Source organism: Pyrgilauda ruficollis, unplaced genomic scaffold, assembly GCF_017590135.1.
Source record: "Pyrgilauda ruficollis isolate IOZ18807 unplaced genomic scaffold, ASM1759013v1 scaffold272, whole genome shotgun sequence".
NCBI lineage: Eukaryota > Metazoa > Chordata > Aves > Passeriformes > Passeridae > Pyrgilauda > Pyrgilauda ruficollis.
Genome location: NW_024524067.1, coordinates 25,848 through 50,003, shown reverse-complemented (window position 1 = coordinate 50,003; position 24,156 = coordinate 25,848). Strand labels below are relative to the sequence as shown.

Below are 24,156 nucleotides of genomic sequence, written 5' to 3'. Positions count from 1 at the left end.
ACTCTGTAGATATTACTAAAGAATTTAGGCAATATCTACAAGCTTCTCAAAGTGTTCAGCCAAACAAATGCATATAAGTATCAAGTAAAGCCACATACTTAAATTATTTGGCATTCTCTGCCTTTCTCATTTGAGACACATTTGTGGAATAAAAAGACCAACTTTCTTCTCTTATACATGGCATTTGTCATTTTAGAATGGTGGCATATTGAATGAACATAATGAATTTTACATTTATTCTCTTTTTGTTGGCTTAGTCTGGTGGCAAAATGAAGAATCGTCCAAAGTGCAGTCTTCAACTTCCAGGAGACATGTGCATGGAAGATGGTTTTTCAGGAGCAGGCTTGAAATGAACCCTATACAAACTTATATTTAGGAAAAAGAATCCTTGATAATTTTCCATCAGATCTAGACTCTTGCTGTTTTAATCCTGGTATTATAATTGGATGTTCTTACTATATTGTGTGGAAGGTTGTATAGTAAAAAAAATATACACTTCATGGTTGTATTTTGGGATTACAACTATGAAAGAGATATTTTAGATGCTAATTCATAATATTTTCATAAGTCTTTAGAGTTCACATTCATCGAGTTCACATTCATTTGAGATGTGTTTGTATTATCAGGAACTACAGATGGATCAACAAGCTAAGAAACATCTCCAAGAGGAATTTGATGCTTCCTTAGAAGAAAAGGATCAACTTATTAATGTCCTGCAAACTCAGGTAAGATAATTTACCCAGCAGATGTTGTTTAAAACTGTTCTTCTTACCTTTTCCTTTTAGCTATATACTTCCTATGATGCATATCCATGTTTTATTATAATTGCTTTGAAGGTGAAAAGTGTCTTGGGAATTTAGGATTTTCTGGAAATTAAGTGTGTCTTTGTGGTAGAGGATACCTTTGTAAAAATCTTACTAATGTTAAATAAGATTGGCTGATTTGCATTTAAATACCTTTGTGATGTTTTTGTTATCCAGGTATCAACATTAGCAGATATCTGACCTAAGATTGCTTTTGCAAAATTCATGTATTTTGCTTAATTGGTCTTTGTTTCTCTTCTCATAGTCATTTTACTTTTTTTAATTGGAAGCATAATTCTGACTTTTAAAAAGTGGTAAAAAATTTCAGACAGATTTTTCCTTTTTCTACTTGCTAATATCAAAATTAATTTAACTCTTTTTAGTTTTGCAGATTAAAAAATTATCTGCTTTGAATCCTTGGATTTTTTTTAACAAAAATAACATTTTGTTTAGGTGTCGTTGCTGAAACAGAGATTACAGAATGGTCAGATAGGCACTGAATTACCTGATCAAAATGTCCAAACAGAACCACAAGTTCAAAGTCCAGCAGAAGAAGTCAGTGCAGAAAATATTGTGGAACCAGGAAGCAATGGTATGCTTTTTCAAGAGACATTACATTTTGGGGAATAAACCTGTTGTTATTTATGATGGAATAACAATATTTAGGGCTGACCATATCATAGTAAGGATATATTTTCTAGAAGAAGACAATTGTTTTGAAAACCATCTGGCAGCTAGAGGACAGGATAACCCTTTTAAGAAACTAAATTTTCGTAAGAATTCAGATCTGGTATGTCTTTCCTTTGTCAATACTGATAATAACATTGTAATTATTGCTTTGTTGGTAGGTGTTCTTACTATCTCAACTTAATACAATTAAGAGATTCTGTCCCCAATAAGTGAGGACATATCCCTGGAGTTGAGAGACCAGTTTAGTTGCCAATCTCTGTCTTCTTCTTGTGGGTTTGGGGTTTTTTTTCTTGTTTTATCAGAAAAAAAAGTAAAAACAAAGATCAATTTTTATATTCCTGCTATTGAATAATCTGAGTGTTCCTCAGGTCTGGAGGTTGTTTAAATTAGTGGGATTCTCAGTGTTGCATGTATTTGATTACTGAGCAAGGGACATTATAATGCTGATACATAATAAAAATGTCTTTCATTGGTACCCTTCATAAAAGGTAGGGTTAAGAACAGAGGTAAACGTACATCTTGAAATTATATTTGTTCAGCATCCGCTATAGTTTTTATATGCAGGGATGATAGGAAGTGTTAGGTGAGAGATGTTCTTATCTAGTGCCATGGTTTTTGTACTGCTTAGTCAATAATGAAAAATTGCGATTCAAAATGTTTTCTGTGCGTGAGTCTGCCTCTGGACTGTAGTGTGCCACGCATCCACCAAAGTGGCCCTCTTGCTTCCTCCACAGCTGGACAGAGGAGAGAAAATTTAAAGAAGTATTCATGAGTTGGGATAAGGCCTGGGAGAGGCCTAAATACTGTCATTGCCAAAACAGGCTCGAATTATAGATACAAAGTGAATTTATTACTAATAAAATCAGAGCAGGATAATGAGAAGTAAAATAAAACCTTAAAAACACCTTCTGCCCGCCCCACCCTTCCCAGCTCTACCTCTTTCCCCAGAGGGGCAGGGAATGGGGGTTTATGGTCAGTTCATCACCTGCGGTCTCTTCCACAGCTCAGGAATAACTGAGCTCAGTTATAACTCACAGAGGAGTGTTTCTCCTGCTCCACTGTGGGGTCCCTCCCACAGGAGACAGTTCTACAAGAACTTCTCCAGCATGAGTCCATCTCATGGGCAGCAACTCCCTGCGAGCTGCTATAATGTGAGCCCATCCCACAGTCCTCCACGAACTGCTGCAGCGTGGGTCACTCTACCACAGGGTGCAGTTCTTGAAGGACAGGCTACTCCAGAGTGGGCTTCTCTCTCCCATGGGCCTCCCACAGGGTCACAGTCTCCTCTTGGGCATCCACTTGCTCTGGCATGGACTCCCCCATGGGATCTCTGCATCAGCTGTTTCACCGTGGTCTGCACTACAGGCAGCAGGCGAATCCTAGCTCCAGTGCCTGGAGCACCTCCTCCTCTTCCTTCTCCATGGATCTTCATGTCTGCAGAGTTGTTCCCCTCACATGTTCTCACTCTGCTTTTCTTTGGCTGCAATTACAACTGCGCAATAACTTTTTTCTTCTTTCTTCTTAATTTTTTTATCACAGAGGCATTACCACCATTTCTAATTTGCCCATCCTTGACCAGCAGCACATCTGTCTTTGGGGTTTTGCTGGGTATTGGCTCTGCCAGGCATGAAGAAAGCTTCTGGCAGCTTTCTGGCAGTTTCTTGCAGAAGCCACCCCTGTAGTTCCCCTTCAACTACTGAAGCTTGGCCGTGCAAATCCAGTACAATGCCAAATACTCTTGCAACCTCCAGAGCATCAGAGCAGAAGCACACAGTAAAATACTACCAAATGTGCTAGTTATACAGTGATTCAAACTGAGAAGGAGTAGGTTTAAATTGTAGATGTTAGAAAAAAGTCTTTACTGTGAGGGTGGTGAGGCACTGGAACAGGTTGCCCAGAGAAGTTGTGGCTGCCCCATCCTTTGAAGTGTTAAAGGCCAGGCTGGATGGAGCTCTGAGCCACTTGTTCTGTGAGGTGTTCCGGCCTATGGCAGAGGTTGGAACTAGATGATCTTTAAGATCCCTTCCAACCAAAACCAGTCTATGATTCTATGAGTGCTACTCAGAAAGACACTAAGTATAACCTTTATCCTGCTGAATGTAATATTGCCAACCTGGGTATTTTAGAACTAATGTCATACCCAGCTTTGGGAAAGCAAGAATCTGTGTCCATGGCACTTGAGAGTTGTGATTTTCTTTGCATAACATTTTTTCCTACTTGTGCATATTCTGTTAGTAGCAGCAGGCAGGTTTATAAATCATGATGATTTTTTAATTACGTAAAAAACCTGGTTGATTAATAGGTTCATTTTGAAGCCGAAAAGGTAACTGGGGTTTTGTAAGCTAACTTGGTGTTAAATACTCTTAACTACTCTGTGTACGTGTAGAACATTTCTGGCACTTACAGGAGAAACTTGGAAGTTTTGCAGACTTCACACAACTTTCTTTAGAGACCTATGAGTCCACTGCATTGTGAATAATGAATGCAGATCTGCATTTTGAAAATGTCATGCATATGGTAATGTTGGTATGTTGTCTTATAGAGAGTAATGAAGATTCTGTTAAAACACTGGAAACTCTTAATCAGAGGGTGAAGCGCCAAGAGAACTTGCTGCAACGTTGTAAGGAGACTATTCGGTCACATAAGGAGTGCTGTGCCCAATTAACCAACGAGAAAGAGGCACTTCAAGAACAGCTGGAAGAGAGGCTTCAGGAGCTGGAAAAAATGAAGGTATGGAAAATTCTCTTAGCTTTATGGGTAACCATGAAAATACAGTAAGAACCTTCAGTATTTCCGAAATTTATTGATAGGGCAGACCATGAAACAAACTGTCCCTGTACTTTTTTGGAGATAAAGGTTCAAAACGCACCTGGAATGAATACACTCAAGAGTGGTGAAGTACGGTATGAAAACTTACTGTATAAGTAATCAGAATGATATTAGAAATAAGTAGTTGTGGGAAATTGGGGTGAGAAAAATACTGTTTTAGCACAGAAGACAGAAGGTAAAGTGAGAAAAGTGGAGCAGAGCTAAACCTTTAAGACATAGGGAATGAGGCATTAATTATGTAAATTAAGAGAAAGAAAATGAAGGCAGGACAGTGGTGATCACAATATAGTGAACATAAGTGCAATCCCAAAGCTAATAAATTAATACTTTGCACAATTTTCCTTTTAAGGCCATTAATGCTGAGTGTGGAGTGTAAGTAAGGTGGCTAATAGTAATGAAATCTGAATATGTGCTAAGTATAGCTGTACTTAACTTTAGTTACAAGATCAGATTCCTGTCTCTGTCTTCATCCCTAGACTGGTTTGAAAAAGCTCTGAAAGACTTGAGTGTTTGAATGACATTTTCTAGAACACGGCTAGTAACAAATCATTGATATTGCATTGCTGAGATCCTCTTGTAAACCAAGGTGCAGAGAATAGAGCAGAAATCTTAGACATATTTCTTGTTTTACTTTACCAACTCAGACCTCCATGTGTGGAAGCTCTAACAAAGCCTTCAGATCTCTGAATTATTACAGAAGCCATAAAGGCAGCCTACCTCTGGAAGACGTAAAAGTAATTTAAAACTGCCCACTTCAGTTTCCCTTTATTGTGTTCTGTGTTCTTCCTCCAATGCATAGTGCAGGGTCAGAGCCAAAGCTAAGCTGTTTATCAACCAGCTTGTGATTGGGATCTTTTTTTAGGACCTTCACATGGCTGAGAAGACTAAACTGATTACACAGCTACGTGATGCAAAGAATTTGATTGAACAGCTAGAACAAGACAAGGTAAACAAAGCTGTAGGTTTTGATGAAGATTGTTTAAAACATAAAATATCTAGCTCTTGGTATTAGAAGTTGGTTTTAGTGGTCTGATGGTTTCATCTATGTTTTAATAAACAAGTAATTTATGCTACTTAAGAATTTTATTGTATATATACCATAAGATATGTCTGTTAAATTATACTTAATACTGCAATGTGATGTTATATAGGATGAAGCAAATGTGCTAAATACATCCTTGATGCCAATTCTAAAACAAACAAAGAAACCCCAAACACAAATGAAGATGAGATGCAATTAAATTAATTTTAAAATAACCAGTAAAGTAATTGTGCTTTCGACAGACAATAAGGAGTTTCTCAGGTTTTCACTCCTTAAAAGTTTTTTAATCACAGTCTTGGTACCTGGAGTAACTTCTGGTGGTGTCATAAGCAACATGACTAATATTGTATGGTGTATTTTCGAAGGAGAAGTATGGACTCTACAATGCTTTTAGTTTGGGTTTGTTTACAGAATACGTGTTTCAAAGGAACGTGTCTGTGCTAGAAGGAGGAAGCTTTTGGATGGCCCGTGTTTGCTGGAGTTCTTTTCAACACTAGATAAATTTGGATACTCTTAAAAATAGTCCCTATTCTTATCTTCTTTTTGCAAGCATTTTCTGTGTTCTGACATAGAAAAATCCTATGATCTCTGGTCTCATAATAAGAGACTACAGTTTATTCCTGGCAAGGATTGTGCCCTGGCTTGAAATTGTTTCACGTATATGTCTTATTTATTTGCTAGCTTTTTATCACAAGGATTTTTTCCATAGGGCATGGTAATTGCAGAGACAAAGCGGCAAATGCATGAAACATTGGAAATGAAGGAGGAGGAGGTAGCCCAACTGCATGCTCGAATCAAACAAATAACTACAAAAGGCGAGGAATTAAAAGAGCAGAAAGAAAAATCTGAAAAAGCTGGTAAGAATATACCTAGATTATTTGCTTTCACATTTGTACATCAGAAAGCTTCAGTGTGGTCTTTTTCTACAGTTGTTTTTGGAATGGATATTAAGAGATGCTCTTTTTTCTGTTCTACACATCACCTATGGTATCTTCACTACTACTGTCATTATCTGCACTTATGGACAGCAGAGTTTAGGGATGCTTTTGACTGTTGCCAATAAAACTGGATTTAGGAAAGAAACTTCTGAAAGGCAACTGTACTTCCTTGTTTGTATGGGAAAAATTGATGGACTCTTCTTCTGGTCTAACTTAAGAAAAAAAACTTGCAACTACCTATAAATTGTCATTATAATGTCACCAGGAATTCACATAGAAAACGTAGCAGTGAGTGTATAAGAGTTTGTGAAGGAGTAAAAGTGTTATAACCATAGTAAGCATTTTCTTTCAATTATTTTAATGGAAATGTTTCTGATTTAAGTGAAATGGCAGTGATGATTCCTTTTGCCTCAGGCTTGTAACAGTGGAGCATTTATGTAATTGTTATATGATGTAGTTTGCTTTTTATGGAAATCAGGTAACATTATGTGTGCTTGGAGTTCTAGTTTTGCACGAAATGAAGTTTAACCATTGTTTTTTAAACAGTGAAATTGTTTCATACTACATCAGAATTCTCTTAGATTAATTTAATTTGTTCTCGTGGGCATGTAAAGAAGCTCACTCTTTAGGCAGAAGCCCAGGTGTTACTTTGAATAAAATATTACACATACTTTCTCTAAAAAGCAATGAAGAGTTCAAACAATGCAGTTCATAGTGGTTTATTTTAAATCTATATAGATTTAGATTAGAACTTGCAATTTTAAAGATTAATTTGGATAGATCATTCTGCTGTAATGCAGAAAACCAGCTGGAACATTGTCTTGTGAATGTAACAAACAGTTTCATTAGATGCCTTCCTCTCCTACCCTTTCAAGGTTGCATGTGTCTTTTTAGTTCTGAAAATTCATACTTTAGAAGTCAGTCAGTCCTACTAAAGTTGTATTTTGTTTGGTACTGGGAGACTAGGAAGCTCTTCATGATTAAAAAAAAGAAGGTGAAGAATCTTTTAATACTCTGTAGATGTGAAGTTATTATCACAGTTGTATGCAGTTGTGTTTCTTGAGGCAGGAGAAACAATTATTATTAATGTACTATCCACACATGCTAATTAATACAGTAATTTCTTCAAGTTTGGCCAGAAGCTGAAATCAGGTTAGAAATTCTGTAGACAACTGCAAAACTTTCTATTGTAATGAGAAGTAATTTAATTTGAATGAATGTTGTATTGAGTACACTACGCTTTTGGAGGGGAAGATTTGTGTGTTAAATGTGCTTTTTTTTAAACAAAAATTTTAAGTACTTTGGTTGATTTTACAGTGCATAAGTATCAAGTTTACCTTTGAGTACATTTATATATTATAGTATTTTAAGCATGCACATATGTGTGTTGGAACCCTTGGAAAATTAGTTTTTAAGATGGAATTGTATAGTGACCTGTATTAGATTTTTCTATTACATCCTGGGCTTAATGCATTCCAAAAGTATTGTAATCTACAGTGTTGGTGTGGTTCAATACAGTTGAACTAAATTATTTGAGAAACTACCTTGCATACCAGGAGAGCCTGAAATTGCTTTTTAGGCCTCGGCCTTTGAGTTGTAATGGTTTTATGAACTGGGCAATTTCATGTATTTGAGGTCAACATTTAAAGTTCTAGTTTTTGGATAGTTAATATGAGGTGACTTTCACAGAACCACAGAATTGGTAAGGTTGGAATGGACCACAGTGTGTCATCTGGTCCAACCTCCCTGCTCTGCTAGGGTCATCATAGACCACGTGGCACAGAACTGCATCTAGACATCTTTTTCTATATAATGGTTTAGTGAAGAACTGAAACCATGGAGTGAAGTAGAAATGTTCATTTCATTTATGTTATAGTAAAATAATGATAAGCATAATACACTTGAAATTTACTTTTGTAGTGCTGCTTGGAGACTAAAAAGTGGTATAGTTTTCCATATCATCTTGCCTACTGTTACATCTCTGGCATTTTTCTTTGTAAATCAGGACTTTAGTGAATTGCTCCAGTGTTTGATTTAATGTGAATACATTTTTGTGTAATGAAATCATGAAAAGATATGTCTGCTTATTTTTTGTTGTGTACAAAACAGTATAAACTGTAATTTGGTCTCCCCAGTTAAGTTCTTTTTGTAGTTAGAGGTACATTATGTTGAAATCTCTCAGAGCTTCTTGTTTTTGTGCATCCACACATGCCAATAAGTGAATCATGATGCCTTTCCCAAGCCTTGTATGAACAGGACTGGGGTAAGGGCACTGGTTTTTTTACATCACACTTTGGGTACTTGAACTGGTTTCTAAAAAGTAAATTCTGTGCTTCTTGGGCACTTCTACTTGAGGTAACTGCAGCACATTTCTTTTTTTACTGCAACAAGGATCTTTTTAGTATTTGTAAATTTCCAGCTAAACTTAAGTTTTTTCCTCCTGAGATGACCTAGCGTAAGTACTTTCTGACTTGTCAGGATGCAGGTACTGACTTACTAATAGTCTATGAGCAAACAAAGTCTTTAGAAAGCAAATCTTATTTGTAGGCAGCATTTCTTTTGCAAGCTTGATTTAACATATGCTTTGCACCTTTCTTCAGTGAAAAAAAAAAGGCTTGGACTGTGCATTTAAAATCCTGCCTAGATGCAAAAATTAGCTATAGGAATGATTTCAACCTTTTTTTTTTTTGCAAAATTTGCACTTGATACCTGCTCTCAGCCCTCAGAAATTGAACGTGAATCCCTCCTTTACCAGCCAGTTTACAAAGCTGGTTTGCTTCCTTCACAATGTTTAGCACCCGGAGGCACTCTAGGCAAAGAGAAAAGGTATGCAGCACCAGCAGAGGAAACCAGAAGGCTTTGCAGTGCAAAGTGTTACTCTGGGTGGGAGGGGCAAGGTGAAGGGAACCGAGACTGGTACTTTGGAGTGGTGTAGGTAAAGTAGTCAACTGTCCACCACATGTTGTATAACAAAAAAAGATTTGCAAACCTTGTACTCCTTAAACTCTGCTCAGACTAATTTTTTGTGACTTACCTGCTGCACAGTTTTCAGTTTGTCTGGCTTTGTCACATGAATGGGGTTTTGCAAGACGAACCTGAGACTCTGTTGGTGTGCTTGTTTCTACTTCTGATTTGCTCATGTGCCTTTGTGAGACTTCATTCAACCAGTACTTGGTTGAAAGATCTTCCCTGAACAGAGTCCTGCAGGCTGGAGAAGAATGCAGAGGCAGTGCCTTTACTTTCTACATTCAGAGTAGGTATATTTAAATAAAAACATGGACTTTATTTCATGTTTTGATACAAATAATTAGAATCTCTCAAAGATTAACAGTGATAGTAGAAACCACATTCTGTCTGCTTGATGATAGTTTAGCCCTCTGCTGGTTTGAAACTTGATTGTGTCCAGCTACACTAGAATTAACTACTTTGAATGAAAATACTGTGTTTTGCTTAAGGGCTAAATGTGCCTGAGATGCATATAATTTAACTTTTAGAGACCCAGCTGTGTTTTTGTGAAGTATTGGTTCTTTGTGCTTTCATACCCTCTTGGCTTTTTAACTATCAGCTTTTGTCTATTTTTTGTATTAGCATCCCGCTTGTGATTATGGTGATGCAGCTTTTGTACTGCATGTTTCTCAGCATTTCCATATCAGTAATCAATCCTATTGTGAACCTGGATCTTCTCTTTGGCTGATCTGTGGGCTATGGCAAACGTATTCTCTTTCCTTTTGCAGAAGGAAAGAGAATACAAATGAAAATAAATGAAAATTAAAATAACATTATCTCAAATGAAAATAGCATATATGATGCTCAGAACAAGAATCAGAAATTGTGTATGGAAAAGTGAAATAACTCAATGTTCTACTTGCAGGCTTTAGTTTCCAGCTATACTTGGCAAAGGTCCACAGGGTGGGGTGGATTTTTGTTTTGTTTTATTTTATATTTTTGTTTGCTTGTTTGGTTCGGCTTTTGTTTGGTTTTGAAAAAATATGATGCTGTAATACGGAATGACTTTGCCACTTTTGCTTGGCTTGCTTTTGTTAGGACTGAGGGGAGCATCAGGGAAGTCATTACCATTCTCCAAACACAGTTTTGCATTATTCTGCAGTATTCATAATCAATTTCTGCCTGGTGTCGCAAGGGGGGAGAACTTGAGTCCTGTAGATGGCACGTGGCAAAATGCCTTCATAGGGCTGTGAAGAACTGTGCAAAATAAGGAATAATAAGCCTTGTGCATGCTTATATTACATTGTAGACTGTTTCTGCTTGAAATAATCTCTAGTGATCTTAATTTTTTGTAATAGTTTTAGCATTTAAGCAGAACCAGAAGTGGAAGAGTCGATACAGTGGTCTGCTTTGGTATTGCCAGGGCCAATAACAGCCTCATTTTGCCTTAAAACATGATTGTTGCTGTAAGTAGTCAGAAAAAGGCTTCCTCAAAAACCAAGAAAATTCCATAGAAGGTCAGAATTTGGGTGAATCCAGTTTTATGGAATTAAGTTACATGAAAACATATTTGCAGCGCTGCCTCAAAAGTATAGACTGTGGTTAAAATCTTCAGTTTTTGATGTTGTAATGGAATGTGGAATGGAAATTATTGCTCACTTCTCAAATACATGCTTGAATGTTATTAAAGATAATTTCAAAAAAAGCAAAGATTGCAATAGCTGCTGTGAATGCCTACTAATTAATGATGAATCAATAAAACTAGAGATGTGAGAGTCTATTATGATTTTCTTTTGGGAACAGAATTTATTGGAAAAAAGCTTAGCATACTAAATAACACTTCAGAACTTTGGGTTTTTTTTCTGTTTCCTTGCAAAATAAAGTCCAAGTAGTCCAGGGTATAATAGAATAATATTCTTTTAGAGGCTTGTGCTCTGATAAATTACAGTTTTGATATTGGCATTGTGATTTTGAATTTTACAGAGGTGTTTTGCCAAAATTCTGTTCTGCTAAGTGCTAACTTAGTAGTAGGATGTTCTGAGACTGAATTTTTCTAATATGCTGCAGGGGGTTTCTGTCATGGCGGGTGGAGATGGTAGAGTGCTGCAGCCTTCCCAGAGAAGTGTCTTTAAGAGGACATCCTGGGTGTACAGGCACGTCTCGCTCTTGCCAAGTGATTTCAGCTCTTGGGTGATTTCAGCAATGGGTGACGCTGAAGGAAGGGACAGAGTCTTTGTATGGGGTTGCACGGAGGGTGTTTATTGAGCTCCTACTGTGAAGGGTTCCAGGGATAAAGAAGTCCTTTAGTCAGAGTGAGCAGGGGTTTATATAGGGATAGCAAGGCGTGGGGCAGAAGATCAGGATGAATGAGATGAGGGTACAGGGGTGGAACAAAGGGGAAGGGCCAATGGGATACATAGAATCAACATATGGCAACAATGCATTCTGGGGAAGGCTTTTTTCCTCCATGACCAGAGGTTGTTTAAGGGTTGTCTCTCCAGGGGTGCGTGGTAAGCTTTTCCGCAGCCAGTTTACCGTCCTCCACAGTTTCCCACATTCATGATCCATTCAGGAAAAAAGATTTCCCTAACAATGATTGAACTCTAGTCTTCTGTAATTCTGTATAGACTCTGACATCAGTGGTAGTGAGTTTTAGGGGTATTGAATAAATAAACATGCTCACAATACTGGAATTTATTTGTTTTTTTTTTTAATATATCTAAGTTATCATCTGTGAAGTGAATAAAGCATGTTAGAATACTTCTCCTTAGCATGAGATGAAGCTGTGGAATTATTGCTTCTGTTTTGTAAATTAAAATGTATTTCAAGTGGATTTGTGCATCCTGAGCAACAGTAAATAAATCTCAACACTGCAGCTTGAGTGTTCTTTTGAAACAACTTACTTTGAAACTATTCAAGTTTTCTAGGAGCAATTCTTAACTTTTAATTTTTTTATTTTTCCATTTTATTTGTGAAGTTAGAAGTGCCAGACAGTCAGCTCCTACACTGATAGAAGTGTACATTAAATGTAAATAGTGAGATAATGAAATTAGCAAAGCCATCTCTGTGGACTCTAAAACACAGTTTAAAGAAACGATTCTCTGGGTTTTGCAGTTTGGAATTACTCTTAGATATATAAAGTGCCTGATATTATTGGTATTCTATTCAGCAGAAACTCTTCATGACCCACTAATAACTGATCTGCGTAGTAGTCATTCTTGTTTTGTTTCTGTCTGCTTGTTTTAGTGTGAATTACCTTTCTTTGTGCAGCTGTTTTCCACTTCTTCAAAGTTTACTCAGCAGGTATAGGCAGAAGAGGAGTGTTATAGTTCATTCATTAATATGGTTTATGTATTTTATAGTGATTTTAGGCAAAGAAATAGAAGCTATGGGATGTACTGGAAGAAATTCACATCTATTTGTCAGTTCTATTTGCTTTCTAGTAAATAAGCATATGAATTCTTGATGATTTCCTAAGTTCATTCTTCTCTTTTTGTGAAATTCTTCTATCAAAATATATAGATATTTCTCAATTATCATATACATTTTTCTTTCTTCACAGCTTTTGAAGAGCTTGAGAAGGCTGTAAGTATTGCCCAAAAGACAGAGGAAGCCCGGAAAAAACTGCAAATAGAAATGGAGGAAAAAATTAAAGCAGTAGAAAAGGCAAGTGAAGAAGAGAGAGTAAATCTTCAGCGAGAATTAACCAGAGCGAAACAAGAAGTGGTTGAGATTATGAAGGTAAAAACTTTATTGCAGTTAAGCCATTGTTGTAAAATATATCAGTACGACAGAACTCTGTTATAACTCTGTTATATGTTAATAAAACCCATAAAAATGATTTTCTGTGATTAAAGATTTACTTAATGAAAAACGGATGAAGTTTTTGCTTCAGCAGTTTAAATCAGTTCATTAATGGCATGTAAAAATAAATAGTATTACTCTTTGCTTCACAGTATTTAATAAAATTGTTTATGAGAAGTATACTTGAGACTTTAAACAGAGATAAGAAGACATTAATGGCAGGAAGCTCACACATCTCCACCAGGATCTTGGGTTTTAATCACTTTTAATTTTTGATCATTATCCTAGCTGAGTATGTGCAAATGTTTAAGAACTTGTTGACATATTGTTTATGAGTTAAAAGTTTCTATAATTTGCTACATCTGGTGTATTTAGATAGGAATTGCTGGAACACTTCACATGCCTTGCAAAGCTGTAAATTTGAACACTGAACAAAAGTTACAGTTCTTGTAATGACATTCACAATGGTACTAATTTTTGTAAGAGAATACACTGATGCTTTAAAGGGACCACTGACATGCTTTACATTATTCTTAAATAAAGCATGTATGTAGGTTGTAGGTAACTGTCTACATAGAGTGTCACCACTTGACTTTCTGGCTCATAAAATAAGAATACTGTGAAGGCTACAAAAAAGTTCCTTTTCCCATGTATTATCTTGTTTGAACTGAAAAAACCACGTTTGCCTTAGAAGAAGAGTCTTTAGAAACTGTGGTGTTTCCTTTAGTACAACTATGAAAGACTTGAGAAGGAAGATGGATAACTTCAAGCTTGAAAGTAAGAACTGTCAGGACTTAATATTAAGCACTACAAGTGATCATAACTTATTCAAAGGGAGCAAAGAGATGGTTCCAGTTTCTTCTGTCTGTCTGCACTATTTTCATATTAAGAAAAAATAGAAGGTGTTTTGTTAGTTAATATTTTGAAATCAGTTTTTTCTGACTTTGATTCACAGAAATCTTCAGAGGAACGAGTTGCTGAACTAGAAAAAATCCATAAAAAAGAACTGGCTACCAAAGATCAGGAGTTAAATGAGAGATTACAGGCTCAAGAAAAGGTATTTCAGGAGAAGATGAAGGCAGCTCTTGTAAGTAAACCTAAAATGCATAAAAAGACATTTCTCTAAGTGTGAGTTGATTAGAAGTGAGGATTAGAAGTCTTGAGTTGACACTGTTCCACAGTGAGAGTCCTCCGGTGCGCAAAGATAGGAGTGCTTTCCTAAAGTCAAGTAGCTCAGAGACTTCAGCAAGATGAAGAGAAAGCAGCTGCAATGATCCAGACTGAGTAACGATAACTTGTCACAGTCAGTGCTCAGTAACAGCTGTATCTTGTGGAAACTATTTTTTGATTTTTTTTTTAGACTTGCTTTTTTAATATCTTTCTATGTATCATTGGCAGTCAGGCCAAGGAACTAGAGTAAAAGAAATACAAAAAATAAGGCTGTTTGAAAAGTGTTTGTATAGTTATGTCTGGTTGTATTGTGTTATGTGAACAAGGTTAACTATTCATAGTGTTTGACATCAGAAAAATAATTTTCTTAGAGATCAAACTGGGAAGAATTGTTGGAATTCTTTGCACTTTTTCATGAACTGTAATCCACTGTAGATAATTATGTAATTTTGCCTGAATATTGATATATATGTAACATATCTGTATATATATAATCTGTATATAGCTGTTACAAATAGTGTATTGGTTTTTGTGCCCCTCCATGACGGATAGTGACTAGAACTGAGAGACTTTGACAGCCCTGTCCTGAGTAAATTTTTCTACCTGTTTCATGGGTTACTTCCTTAATTGTAAGAAACAAGCTTAAAAATATCTTAGCAGTGGAATCAAGTGAGAACAGACTTCATTCCTGTCTTGGTTTACAAGATGGGTGTCTGCTATGGAAGGCAGAAGAAGCCCCCCTTGGAATGGAGAATGTAAACCCCCTCCCTCCGAATTTTTAGAATCATGAAATTAAGGGGCTCTTAGGCAAAGATATGGGAATAGGAATAACAGTTCGTTACTAGTACGTATAATAAAACAAACAACCAACAACAGCTTGGGCATTAACAACAAACAGAACCAGGGAGCAAGCGACAGCCTTTTGGCTGTGGCACTTTCCCCTTTGGTGTCATTACAGTCATAGCTGGCAGAGGTGCTGTTGGCTCCCGGTGGACAGGGTAGGTGCGATGATTCCCCCATGGCCACCGGTCACGGGGGAAATCCCCGCTTTCGTCTTCACCACATGTCCCGCCATTCCCTCCAACCGCCCAGTATCCTAAAACTCTTAACAGACGAGGACAGGTCTGGTATAGTACTGGCGTGGAGTTCACTTTCCTGTGCTGGAATTACAGAGTAATTCTCTGGCCAAAAATAGTTATGACTCACCCCTCTTCCTGTGTTTTCTTTATCCAGCCTCCTGTTGTCTCTGGGCTTCAGCCTGCGACCACTGGTGGCTCTGGGAGTGTCCAATAGACTCCGCCAAATTTGTGGCATGGGCGCACCTCTTTTTAAGAACTCATAGCACCACTGGGGCGAAGTGTTTATTGTAGGGAGAGCCCCCAAAAATTGTGAGAAGTGGCTACTCACTTTTCATAAATTTAGAAAGGTTTATTAAGCCTTATCAAAAATACAACAGAAGACTGAATAGAGAAAATGTTATGGCACTAGGAGCAAAGGATTTTCACCACCATGTGCTCACCCACACAATGGAGGTTTTGCCTTGTAACCCTTTAGCCCCTCCCACAATTCTGTCTATCGACTCCTTCTTCACTGTCCAGTGATGGAGTTTACTTCCTCAAATCCTGATTGGAGGGCAGATGTCGCCATAGTAACAGGCTGACCCTCCCAAATGTCCCAACCCTGGCTGTCTCTTGATAGCAACGCAGGGGGTAAAACATAACTATAAATCTATAAACTTTTCTTAGCCTATGTACATGATATTTGTCTGTTAATTTTGAGAGCCAATCATCACATTACTCATCTATCACAAGGGGTTTCCAAGAAAAAAAATAAGTGATTTATTGCAGTTATGTTTTCACAAATTGAATACAAACTCCATTTGTTTTTGTGTAGAAAATAAAGGTGATAAGTGTATGACTCCTATTAACTTGGAAATATCCTATCACAATGTTCTTGAAGGTGTGATGACTATGTTTATAGTTTATTGTTTAGTTGTACTTCTTCATGCAGGAAAAAAATCAGAGTGAGTGCTTAAAAGTCCTTCAAGAGCGAGAGCAGCAAGAATCTCTAGCCTTAGAAGAATTAGAGCTGCAAAAGAAAGCCATACAGTCTGAGTGTGACAAGAAAGTTGAGAAGATGCATCAAGAAGTAGAGACTTGTAGAACTGTGAGTAAAGATTCCAAAAGACTAAGCATTTATAAGTATGTTTAACTGTGACAAGTTTACAAATGGTGATTTGTTGTGCTTGGGTTTTGTGAGATTAAAGTGACAAAAGTTTACTATATTGCCATGCTATTCTGCAGCCCCTAGTTTTTTATTTTTTTTAAGATTAGGTGGTATGATGCCTTCAGAGGCTGCTCTGGAACAGAGGCTAGACAGAGCTAAGGGAATAAAGTAGGTATTTATTAAAAGGCCTTAAAAGGATACACCTTTGGCAGTACAAGAGCCTGGCCAGGGCCACTCCCAAGATGTACTCAAAATGGTCACAAGGTTTCACACTTTTATCGATTTGCACATTGGGGTTAATTGTCCACGTACAGCTTCAGATTATGAAGTCCCATCCATCTTGTTTTCTCTCTTCAGTCCAGTGTTGTTTATGCTTTTTTGGCCTGAAACTTGTAACGGTTGTCCTTGGTCTCCAGCTGGAAAAGGATTGTTTTGTCTACCTGCTCTGTGAAGAGAGCTTACTAACACTTAACATGAATGCCAAAGCTACACACCTAGGCAGCACAGAATCTGAAAAATATGTAAGCTAAAACTTAAGGCATCAGCAAAATACAGAAATACATTCGCTTTATAGCATTGTGTGCGCTGTGAATTTGTATCCATTTATTTATTTTTTAGGTATGTTATAAGGAGGAGTTAAATTTCAGGCTGTTTAATTTCTGGGTACTGCTACCTTACAAATGCTTACAAGGATACTTTAGTTAGTGTTACAAACGAGTGTTTGAGATCACTTAAAAAAATCAACAGCAAGAGTATCAGTGAAAACCAGATTTAATATCAAGCAACAGCACAACAAAGTTCGTTGGCAAGATTCAGTCTGCTACTTAGAGGACAGTTAAAGCACACTAAGGAAAAACAAGCAACAACAAAACCAAACAAAATCCAGACAATCAAACAGAAATGAACTGAGAACTATCTAGAGGATGTGGGTGGGTGTGTGTGTGTGTTTAGGTGCTTGTGATAAAAGGACAGTGAGAGCACAGATGAAAAGGAATACAGCCTAAAAGTTTAACAGCACTCAAATTTAAGAGTACTTTTACTTAAATTATACCTTAAACCTAACAATTTAACAAAGGAATAACACTTAACTTATATCTAACTCAACTTACAACCTTACCTTAACAATTTAAGAGAGGAATAACATTTAACAGCATTTAACCTATAAGTTAAAATTAGCAACTTAGCAAAGAAAACACTTAGCAGCATTCCACGTAGTTTATAACTCAATGACTTAACCTTACTACAGGTCTAACTTACGTAGATACCTAAGGTGCTTAAAAATCTAAGAAAACAGCATTTCTCCTAGCTTTGCTATAGCATATGCTCATGTGCATGCACACAGACATGAACAGTTAGTGCCAGCAAGGTGCCTATAAAAAATTCCCCTTGAAAGTAAGTGAATTACTCACTTCAGATGCCTTTGCACCTCCCCAACGAGTGAAGGGTTGAACCTCGAGGAGTGAGGATGTTGGCCCAGTATTTGTAATTTTTTTGTCGATCCTCCAAGTACAAAAATCTTGAGAGTGCACTAGTTCTGACTAGTCACTTAGAGGGAGATTGCTGGTTGCAGCCTGCTGTGGTCCAGGAGAGCTCAAAGGGTCCCATTTTGGATGGCTGTTTACGGGATCGCTAGAGAGTGGGCTTCAATAACAATGTTTCATCCTGGTCACAGTTGTGTTGGTACTTTCTTTGAAAGCGTGAGAACAGGGATGTTATGCCATTCAGGCACGAAAAATCGTTTCCAGTGCTGTTTGTAAGGAAAACCTGAGCTTGTTAGACAGCAGCAGTCCCTGGTAGTAGACAGGGTTTTTGATGAGCTTGGGAAGAGCTGAGTCCAGGTACTGTTTTTTCAAGGCCAAGGCCTAACAAGCATTTCTCAGATATCAGTGCAGCCTGTGAGGAGGGGGGAGTGCACCACCACTATAAGCAAAAGGATTTGCTTAGATTTTTGAAGTGTCCTTTGCTTTATGTAATGAGTAAGACTGTATTTTCTGCTAATGCAAGTTTGTACATTATTCCACCACTCCCAGATACTTGTTTAAAAGTTTTGCCTAAAGAAACATAAAGCTTTACAGCAGCATTTCTACAGGAGGTAGAATTATAATAAATCAGTAGACATGTATAAAATTCCACAATACTATTGTAAATTCCCTATATTTTTCATCCTATATGTTGGTACTTTAGTTTAAGAAGAAAATGTGAACATACCTCTCATAAATAAACATACCTCTCATAAATATCATTACTTACTTTATTTGAATTAGTTACATTATTTTCAATTTTTTGTATTTATTTTCACTGCAGTGAGATAGGGAGTTTTTTATTAATTAGCTAACTCTCCGTAATGGAAGCAAAAATGAGAACAAACCAGATGAATGAAAGGTTTATTGAAGAAGTTGACATTCACTGAAAATAATGGAATAAGTAACCAGTAGTTATGTGAACCTGGTTCACATTTAAAAATAAATCAAATTTTTACCTTTTGAATATTCATTTTCTTTTAAAACTGTATTCTAACAGAGGATTCTTGAACTGGAAAGCTCTCTTGCAAAGTATTTGCAAGATGACAGAAAGCAGTCAGAGGAATTAAATACTCTCATAGAGTCTGAAAAATCCCAGCACAGTAAGGAAATCAGTGATATGGTTGAAAAACACAATAAAGAACTGGAGAATGTGAAACAGCAGCAAGAAAAGCTTTGGACAGAAAAACTTGACATTTTAAAGCAACAACAAATAATTGAAATAGAAAAAATAAGAGAGAAACAACAACAAGAGATACAAACCATTTTGAAAGAGAAAGAAACAATTTTCTGTGCACACATAGAAGAAATGAATGAAAGAACATTAGAAAAACTTGATGTGAAACAAACAGAGTTAGAAGCACTGTCTTCTGAGCTATCAGAAGCACTAAAAATACGTCATGATTTAGAGCAAGAGCTCTCAGAAATAAATAGTAAAGTGCATGAAGCTAAGCAAGAATTGAAAGGAAAGTTGGAAGAAGAGAGGAAACGGCACAATGAAGTGATTGAAACAATGTTAAAAGAGCATGAAATGTCTATTCAAGGTGTTGAGAAGGTACTCAAAGAGGAACTCAACAAGCTCAAACAATCACTGGAGGAGAAGGACAGACGTTTGGAGGAGTTAAAGGCACATGAACGGAAAATGAAGGAATCTGCAGAAAGATCTGAAGCTGAACTTGTCCAAGTGTCTGCAAAGTTAGAGGAGCAAAGAAGTGAAAATATATGGAAAGTAACCACTGTAACACAGCAGTATGAATGTCAACTGAAGGACCTACAAAGAAAGGCTGATGAGATGAAGAGAAGTCTGACTGAGAAGGAAAATGAAATGGAGCACATGAAGAAGTTACAGAACAAGCAAGTGGAAGAGCTTAAACAGAAACTGTTAGCTGCAGAGGAGAGAATTAGTGCTTTACAAGGAGAGTATGAAAGTAAACTGAAATGTCAGGAGAAGAAAGTGGAGAAAATGAAACAGAAATCAAAAGATATGCAGGAAACTTTCAAAAATAAACTTGCTGAGCAGGAAGCTAAACTAAAAAAAGAGCTTGAAAACAAGCAGTTGGAATTCAGTCAGAAAGAGAGTGAATTCAATACTAAAATTTTGGAAATGGCTCATGCCAGCTCATCTGGAATCAATGCAGTGTCAAAACTGGAATCTAATCAGAAAGAGCAACTAGACAGTCTTGCTGAGGACCACAAAAGGAAGTCTGAAGGAGTAATCCAAAATTGGGAAGAGAAACTTAATCAGCAGATTGAAGAGCTTAAGGAACAACATGCTGTGGAACTGCAAGAGAAAGTGCAGGAAGTTGGAGACCTGAAACAGAAGCTTTTCATCTTCAGTGCTGAAAAGGAGGACTCCAGAACAGAAATAATCCAACTGAAGGAAGAACGAGTGAAAAGGGAGGAATGCCTGAAGGAGTTGCAAGAACAGCTAAGGCAGTCAATGGCTAAGGTGAATGTTTTGTCAGATAAGGAAAGTGACATGAAAACACAGTTAAAAAAATTGGAAAGTGATCTTAAACAGTCCCTGAAACAGCAGACAGGACTTCAAGAGCAACTCAGTAAACAGAAAGCAGTTGAAGAGAAGGACAAAGCCACAATTACTGAGCTGACTGATATCCTGAAAACCCTTGAAGAAAAACTCCAAACTGTGCAATCTTCTCAGTATAGAGATAATGAAAATTATGACAAAAAAATAGAGACAATTAAGCTAAAAGAAACAGAGTTTAAAAGGTTGTCAGGAGAACTTACAGCCCAGTTAGATGCTTGGAAGAGTGCTGAAGCTTCATTGCAAACTAAAGGCAATGAATTAATTGAAAAATGTAGTGAAAAAATTGGCATAATAGCATGTAAAATTGCAGACTGTGAGCGCCAAACTGCAAAGGTTAAAGAAGCAATATTAATCAAAACAAGTAAGATAACTGAACTAGAAGCTCAACTTAGGGAAATAACGGAGCATCATTCTGCTGCCACTACTTCTTTGCAAAAGTCAATGCAAGAACTGCAGAAGAAGGACAATTTAATTATGTCCATGAGAGCTGACATTGCAGGACTTGTAACAGAAAATAAACAATTGCAGAAAGAGAGGGGACATCAGCAGCAAGCAGCATCAGAGAAAGAAACTTGCATAACGCAGCTGAGGAAAGAGTTATCTGAAAATATCACTGCTGTCACATCAATGAGGGAAGAACTCCAGGAAAAACAGTCTGAAGTGTCTGCTCTCAACAAAACAGTTACTGACCTTAATGTTAGACTTGAAAGCACAGTAAGTTTAACAGAGAAGGAAGCAGCCATATCTCTGTTAAGCAAACAACATCAAGAGGATCAAATGCAGTTGTTAAATCAAGTAGAAGAGTTATCATCCAGAGTTGAGATGCTGAGTCAAGAAAAAGCATCAGCTTTTGATCAGATAGATCATTGCACAGCCCAGCTGTCAGAGTGGAAGATGAAAGCACAAACCAGGTTTACACAAAATCATGATACTATCAAAGATTTGCAGAGCAAACTTGAATTAAGCAGTACTGAAGCCAGTAAAAAAGATGAAGAGCTAAATAAACTGAAGGAACAGCTGGCTAAACAAAGCAGGAATCTTGATAGTTTAAAAAGTGAATTGGAACAAAAGCAAAACAGGAGGGAAAAGGAAGAAAATGAGTTAACCTCAAAGTTAAAAAAACAAGCAGCAAAAATTGCTGAACTAGAAAAAGACATTGCTCAGAAAACCTTAGAAAATGATTCCTTGGTGGAAGAACTTAAAAAGTGTAATGAACAAAAAAACACTGAGAAAAAACAAATAGTTTGGCAACTCCATCAGGCAGAAAAGGTGGCTTTTGAAAAGGAGAATAGATTTAAGAAGGCTGAAGAAAAAGTGCTTAATCTTGAGAAGCAAATAGGTTCACTGAAAGCTGATTTTGAAGCAAAAGAGAAGGAATTTGATCAAATTAAGTCAGTGATACTTAAAAGGAAAGAGGAAGAACTGAAAGAATTAGAAGAGAGACTGAATGCAGAGAACAGCACTAAGCTGGCTGATCTGAAAAAGAAGGCGGAGCAAAAAATAGGTTCTATTAGAAAGCAATTACTGTCTCAGATGGAAGAAAAGGAACAGCAATTTAAGCAAGATAGGTCAGACCAGTTAAGAAAGTTGGAGCAGAAATTACAGGAGAGAGAAGCAAAAATTGAGTCCTTAGAAGAAAAAATTAAGTCAACAAGAGATTCCACAGAATTAGAGAAGGAGATGCTGGAAAAAGTAGAGAGTGTAAAAGCTGCTGTAGAACAAGAAAAAAATAACTTACTTGAGAATGTCCAACAGACATACAAAGAGAAAATGCAGGTGTTACAGAAGAACTTAACTGAAAAAGATGCATTATTACAGAAGTATGAGAAAGAACAACGAGAGAGTAATGACTGTCATCTAGAACTGCAAAACAAACAGAAAGAACTCATTAAAAAACTAGAATGTATTGAGAAGAGCCATCAGGAAGAGCAGGTTAGGACCAAAAGTCTCAGGAGAGAACTTGACGAGCAAGCCAAAAAATATTCATTGTTAGCGGATGAGCATGCATGTTGTGGCAGTGTTTTAGCAAGCAGTAGGGAAGAATTGAAAGTTAAAGAACAAAAATATCTTGATATGGAGAATATAATTGGAGACTTACAGAAAAAAATGCAGGAAAAGGAGGCACTCAGTCAGTATTTAGAACACAAGATAAAAGAGTTGGAAAATAATATAGCGAAGAAGAATGAAGTTCTTAAGATTGAGATGGAAGATACGACTTCAAGATATGAAAAAAAGCTAAAATGTCTGCAGCAACAGTTGGGTGAAAAAAATGACAGTCTGAAAGCTTTTGAGGAAAATGCTGAAGAAAAGTCCAGATCTGTTTTGGAGCTGCAGAAGTTACTAGCTGATATGCAGAACCAGCAGAAGGACTTAGAGACTAAACTGGAAGAGACTGAAGGGGAGAAACAGAAACTGTGCAAAGAGGTGAATAATCTTCAAAAAGACATACGTACTTTGCGAAAGGAACATCAGCAAGAGCTTGACATAGTAAAGAAGGAGTCATTAGAGGAAATGGAGCAAAAAATCAGGTAAATTCTTTGTTCCTGTCTGTATTACCATTTCTGTATTTTATCTCTAGCCACTAAGACCTCAAGAATACTTTTCTAAATCTCAGTTTACAACAAGGAAATAATGACTGATGTTTTTCTTTAATTGTTCTAAATAGAGAATCAGAAAGAGAAGAGGTTTGACATTTGGCAGAGTAATACCATTTCTGATCTGTTTCAGTGATGGTAATTTACAACATTGCTGAAGCATATAATATAGTTCTATTTTTCTCAAACAGGAAACAAAGTTTATTAAAACTTAGTGCTGAGAGTTTCATGTTCAGTTGAGATCAATAATTGTTCATACATACTGCACAAAATGTGGTGTACTGCTTAGCACTTCTAATAGATTTTCAAGCCATTCTAAAAATTCCCTAAAATTTCTTTTTATGACATTCTCTTCTTCCAGTTCTTCAACTTTCTCAGCAAAAACTCCATATCTTTGGAGGGGTCAATTCTGGGTTGTTTTTAAATGAAACACCTATGCCTACCAGGTGAATTAGATAGGGGAGGAAGATAATGCCTCCGTGAATCATAGAATTCATATAATTCAAAAGCATTCTCTCCTAAAATAGTTTTCAAGAAATTCCCAGATCTCCTACCTTGCCTTGTGTTTTCACACACTCTTTAAACGTTATATTTCCTTGCTGTATGTTTTGACATTTTTGTACAGATGTGAACAAGAAGACATTGAGTTAAAGCACAACTCCATCTTAAAGCAGTTAATAAGAGAGTTCAATACTCAGCTGGCTCAAAAAGAGAGAGAATTGGAAACAGCAGTAAAAGAGGCAATCAGTAAGTACAATATTAATATAACTGTAATCAGTAGAATAGTCAGACAACTGAATCTTCAGTTATTGTTTTTTTGGGGGAGGGATTATACCTGTGACTGTGATAAACACATGTTGTGTTTTATGAGTGTCTAGAGAACTTAGGGAAATAACTTGTCTTGCTCAGGAGGTAACTTAAATATTTATTGTAGTACAATTAGGAAAATGCATACGTAGCTGTTCTGCAGGATGGGTCTTTGATCTAGCACTCTTTACATCTGCCATGGCAAGAGTTAACCATGATAGCCATAGGTATCTTTCTGT

At 36.8% G+C, this 24,156-nt stretch overlaps 1 protein-coding gene across 10 annotated transcripts in view; it reads left to right on the top strand.

Moving 5' to 3' along the window:
* GOLGA4 (golgin A4) overlaps positions 1-24,156 on the top strand; it is a 73,642-nt gene that overhangs the window by 26,999 nt on the left and 22,487 nt on the right. For all 10 annotated transcript variants that reach the window (XM_041471675.1, XM_041471676.1, XM_041471677.1 and 7 more), the window contains 10 exons: positions 627-725; positions 1,257-1,395; positions 4,036-4,223; positions 5,185-5,268; positions 6,074-6,221; positions 12,811-12,989; positions 14,008-14,139; positions 16,233-16,388; positions 18,969-23,044; positions 23,736-23,857. In XM_041471675.1, coding sequence (XP_041327609.1) covers positions 627-725; positions 1,257-1,395; positions 4,036-4,223; positions 5,185-5,268; positions 6,074-6,221; positions 12,811-12,989; positions 14,008-14,139; positions 16,233-16,388; positions 18,969-23,044; positions 23,736-23,857 — 5,323 coding nt within the window. The remainder of the gene's footprint in view (positions 1-626; positions 726-1,256; positions 1,396-4,035; positions 4,224-5,184; positions 5,269-6,073; positions 6,222-12,810; positions 12,990-14,007; positions 14,140-16,232; positions 16,389-18,968; positions 23,045-23,735; positions 23,858-24,156) is intronic.